At 41.1% G+C, this 5266-nt stretch overlaps 1 protein-coding gene across 2 annotated transcripts; it reads right to left on the bottom strand.

Annotated features, from left to right (window-relative positions):
• Positions 1-431: 431 nt before the first annotated feature.
• LOC139545600 (uncharacterized) lies at positions 432-4927 on the bottom strand. Of its 2 annotated transcripts, XM_071353568.1 has the most exons (8): positions 4785-4927; positions 3544-3740; positions 2868-2926; positions 2533-2747; positions 1721-1974; positions 1360-1494; positions 1091-1238; positions 432-698 (listed from the first exon to the last, which is right to left on the bottom strand). In XM_071353568.1, exons 2-8 carry the CDS (start codon positions 3664-3666, stop codon positions 487-489), a joined length of 1146 nt encoding a protein of 381 aa, XP_071209669.1. In that variant the 5' UTR covers positions 3667-3740; positions 4785-4927; the 3' UTR covers positions 432-486. The 2 variants fall into 2 exon arrangements, with proteins under 2 accessions (XP_071209669.1, XP_071209660.1); XM_071353559.1 differs by lacking the exons at positions 3544-3740; positions 4785-4927 and adding an exon at positions 3019-3122.
• Positions 4928-5266: the final 339 nt, after the last annotated feature.

Genomic DNA, 5266 nt, shown 5'->3' with positions numbered 1-5266 from the left:
AGCAGGCCAATTACACACACCCACAAAACTTGAGACATCTGTAGTGTTGTGCGTCAAAACTGCACATTTTAGAGTGGCCTTTTGTCCCCAGCACAAGGTGCACCTGTGTAATGATCATGCTGTTTAATCAGCTTCTTGATAAACCACACCTGTCACGTGGATGGATTATCTTGTCAAACAAGAAATGCTCATTAACAGGGAAGTAAACTAATTTGTGCATAAAATTTGAGAGAAATAAGCTTTTAGTGCTTATGACATTTTTGGGGGTCCTTGTTTCAGCTCATGAAACATGTTACCAACACTTTCCATATTGCATTTCTATTTTTGTTCAGTACAGAATCACAATACATATCGTATCGGCACCTAAGTATTGTATTGAGAGGTGCCTGGAAATTCCCAGCTCTACTAAATCACAGATTGCTCCTTTAAGATACTTTTCATTAAATGTTTATTTGGAAGCCGCTGATTTGATTATCTCAAGTCTAGTTAATCTTCACGGACAGATGGACGGACAATAGCAGTAGGAGCTGCAGGCCCATGAGGCTGGACCTGGGCGGGGCCTGCTGGCTGAGGTGCAGGCTGATGCGGAGCTGGAACTGCCTGAAGCTGGATAGGAACTGCAGGGCCATGAGCCTGGGCCTGGACAGAAGCTGCTGGTACTGGTGCCACAGGCCCATGGGGTTGGACCAGGACAGGAGCTGCAGGTGTAATACATTTTACAACACAGAACCATTAGAAGAACCGTAAAAAAAAAAAAAAAAAAGGGATTTCCTCATATTATCATTGTTTGTGATGTGGTGGCCATCAGGGAGGAGACTAATAGAACTAGAAGACCTGATGAGAACATATCATCATAGAAGACCTGATGAGAACATTTCATCATCATCATAGAAGACCTGATGAGAACATATCATCATCATCATAGAAGACCTGATGAGAACATATCATCATCATCATAGAAGACCTGATGAGAACATATCATCATAATTCAATAACAGCAGCACCTGTAGTTGTACTTCTATTCCTAATGCTACTTCCACCTACACCACATGTCAGAGTTCATTTGAGTTCAGCTCTAAATGTCTGTTACCTGGAAGCCAGACACGTCTCTCCCATTCATGTTCAGTGCTGCCATTTTCTTTCACAAGAAGATCAAACTCTTTAACAACAGTCAGCAAGAACAACTGAAATGTGGGGAAGTAGTTTTCATAGGACTGGAAATCCATAAATTCTGCTGTCTGGAACACAAAAAGCCAGAGTCAGTATCTACGATCTTACATGAAGTGTGAAGATACTGAAGTCAGAGTTAAATAAATATCTAAAGTTGTAATCTCTTTATGACGTCTAGATAGTAATTACTCTTGGGGTGATCTTATATCCATCTGTAATATCTGTGGAGAGGATGTATGCTTTCTTCGGGGTTAGATTGCAGTGAGGATTTGTTTCAACAAAGGTTTCTTTGTCTCCATTCCTCCTCTTCCTCTCCTCTTGCACCTTGAGAATCAACAATGGACAGAAATGCTTCAATCAAATACACATGTTGTGCAAACTCAAGCCCTTTGTCAGAATTATTATTTTTTGATTCTGGTTTGGTGTCAACAAGTATATGAACATGCATTCTTGTGGCACAGAGAGAATGTTATTTTTCTATGTTGTGTGACACTGCCAGCCTGATGGAATTCCAGACAGAAGTGGGATTTGAAATCTTAGTTATGCTTACCTCCCTGATCACAACATTTCTGGGAAGCAACAACACATTCAGGATGGACCTCTTTTCAGAGACAAACGGTTGGTAGAACAACAACACAAGCCCCTGGATAGGGGAGATGGGAGCATCCTCATCCGTGACATCACCATAAGCAGAGGATCCAATGATGCTTATTATGACATGTGTGTCTGTTGTCTCATGGGGAGGGAGAAACTCCACGTTGTCATCAGTCACATGGGCAACAGACAGGAAGTCACATCCACCATCTAGGAAAGAAACAGAAACGCAATTGGATTTCCTCAATTCCTCACATCCTCTCCTCACCTCCTTCTGAAAAAGGTCAAAGGTAATTGAAGAAGGAATGTGGAAACAAATGCGCTTGTATGAAATGAGACTCCTTCTCCACTAGCGAGTCATCAGGCAAATGAAATTTACAGGGGTGGAATCCCAAATGACATGTCGTTAGTTGTGCTAGATGTTTCATAGATGAATGGAGAAGTAACATATTGTTTTTAAAGGTATGAATTATTTTCTCTTATGAGAAAACAGCTGTTTCAAAGGGCTGATTTCGTAACTCTTCCGCGGGAGGATAGACCTGAGCATCCTCTTCTGCAGGAGGCAATCAGCGTTCTATTATTATCATCATCATTAGTAATTATTACTATTCTTTTTAGGCAGACGGGTCCAATTGAGAATCTCCCAAAAGAGAACATTGAGCTTTCTCTGATATACTACAATAGCAATGACAAATGAGGCAATGAACAAATTAAATTTACAATCTTGTTCAGGGCAGTTGAACATCTTTCATTCATGAAAATACTCACCAGAATGAATCTGACAGTGTGGGAGGTGTAGTTGACAGACAGACTTCTGAGGGCAGTCGATGTTGAACAGGGGTCCTGCAGGTCTCTTGCCTCTCTGGGATAGAAGCCTCCTGTCCCAGTGGACTGTCTTATAGAACACCTCTCCCTCTCCCTCCATCCTAAACACCAGGCCTGTTATACTGCACTGGAACAGACCTGCACTGGGGCACTGGAACCTAGAGGAAACAATGGTGAAGAATTACATTTTAATTACATTCCCTGAATATGATTTGAAAAATAAGGCATTGTCCTTACAAACTATTCATGAGAAAACAAGTAAAATAATACTGAGTTACCTGTATGCTCCCTTGCCCTCGTGATCATAGATTTCTGGTTCAAAGTTTTCAAGAGACCTCTAAAATTGAAAAACAATAGATTTGAAAGATTATGAAGAGAAATGTAATAGAAACATATTCAACTTGTCTTTTTTTCCAGTGAAGGTCTTACCATGGGAGGATCAGTAGTACACAGGCTCTGGTCCACTACTCTACATTCTGTCTGTCTTATCAGTGAAGGTCTTACCATGGGAGGATCAGTAGTACACAGGCTCTGGTCCACTACTCTACATTCTGTCTGTCTTATCAGTGAAGGTCTTACCATGGGAGGATCAGTACTACACAGGCTCTGGTCCACTACTCTACATTCTGTCTGTCTTATCAGTGAGGGTCTTACCATGGGAGGATCAGTAGTACACAGGCTCTGGTCCACTACTCTACATTCTGTCTGTCTTATCAGTGAAGGTCTTACCATGGGAGGATCAGTAGTACACAGGCTCTGGTCCACTACTCTACATTCTGTCTGTCTTATCAGTGAAGGTCTTACCATGGGAGGATCAGTAGTACACAGGCTCTGGTCCACTACTCTACATTCTGTCTGTCTTATCAGTGAAGGTCTTACCATGGGAGGATCAGTAGTACACAGGCTCTGGTCCACTACTCTACATTCTGTCTGTCTTATCAGTGAGGGTCTTACCATGGGAGGATCAGTAGTACACAGGCTCTGGTCCACTACTCTACATTCTGTGATGCTTAACTCCTCCATGGCCTCAGCTGAGCTGTCAGACACTCTGACACAGTCCTGGCTCTCTTCTTCCATTGTCCCATAGGTCGATGATGGCAAGGTGAAGGCCTGTCCAACAATGGGATCATTGGGTTCCAGGAGAGGAGAATCTGCACAACAATAGTGTAATTATCAAATGTTAGTTATTGGTTTAAAGTGGTCTTTGTATTAAATACAGATGTAGGATCTTAATTTGAGCCATGTTTGCTTCAGCAGGAAAATAATCCTGCAGCAACAGGAAATGTGAACCATCTTTTATTTAACTAGGCAAGTCAGTTAAGAACAAATTCCTGTTTACAATGACGACCTACCCCGGCAAAACCACGCTAAACCACTCTGGGCCAATTGTGAGCAGCCCTATTGGACTCCAATTATGTCCGGATGTGATACAGCCTGGAATCGAACCAGGGACTGTAGTGCACTGAGATGCAGTGCCTTAGACCGCTGCGCCCCTCAGGAGCCCATTGTGTATTATAATTAACTGACATTTTTTTAAGGGGTTGATACATTTTTCATTAGGGCAAATCAAGTGGAAAATACAGACTTCAGAGAACTTTAAAACTCCAATACATTACATGTTTGCATTTCCTGCTGTGTAGTAAAATGATTTGCAACAAAAGAGGGATCAAATTAAGATCCTACATCTGTAGGACCATCTCCTTCACTCTTACCTTGGGTTCTAGGAGGATTATGGGCCATGTCTAAAGTCAATTTGAGCAAAGAAAATATAGTAGATCATATATAGTAGATATTCTCTGCAAACACTGCAATCTACTGTGTGTGTGCTTCAGTTCCTAATATAACTTCATGATGATGAGATATTGAGAGACCAGTAGAAAGATTCTAGTATTTCCTACCAATATGAATATATATTTTTAAATTGTACCTTTATTTAACTAGGCAAGTCAGTTAAGAACACCTTCTTATTTACAACGACAGCCTAGGAACGGTGTGTTAACTTCCTTGTCCAGGGGCAAAACGACAGATTTTTACCTTGTCAGGTCGTTGATTCGATATAGCAACCGTCCGGTTACTAGTCTAGCGCTCTATTTGTGGAACGTTCCAACAGGAATCTATTCCAAAAACGTCATAAAATACAAGGTAGTTTGATCAATTAATCTAGCTAACTAGCTTCGGAATAGGCATCAACTCACCGCGTAGTGTATCCTTAAAAACGTTTGTCCACAGCACAATCGATACGATTGAGTCTCATGTTGTTCTCCTCTTTGTTCGTGTAGTATTTCCGGTATTGACGTTGTGTTGTTGGCGACTTAATCTTCTTCTTCATGGCGGTCCGCAAACAAACGTTTAAAGTGCCGCCAACTCTCGTCTTGGAATCAATCATGATCTGACCAATTCTGTACTACCATGAAAATACAATTCAAAACCAAATAAATCCTTAACTTCTACCACACCCTCCCCCCAACCCTATTAAGCTTTATCTATAACACTCCAGCTTTAGGATTGTTCAGCATGTCAACAACCATTTGTTACCACCAATATATTATAACCTTCAACCTGTCATTTCTGCTTTCCACAACCAGAGTTGTATTGATAAAAACTATGAAGTCAACTTTATTCATTATCAAAGTTTCCTTTGACACCACACATTTATGAGCATAATATTTCTGAACAG

The sequence above is a fragment of the Salvelinus alpinus genome, chromosome 2 (genome assembly GCF_045679555.1).
Source record: "Salvelinus alpinus chromosome 2, SLU_Salpinus.1, whole genome shotgun sequence".
NCBI classification, from domain to species: Eukaryota; Metazoa; Chordata; class Actinopteri; order Salmoniformes; family Salmonidae; genus Salvelinus; species Salvelinus alpinus.
Note: the sequence above shows the minus strand (reverse complement) of the source record. Positions and strands in the feature narration are given on the sequence as shown.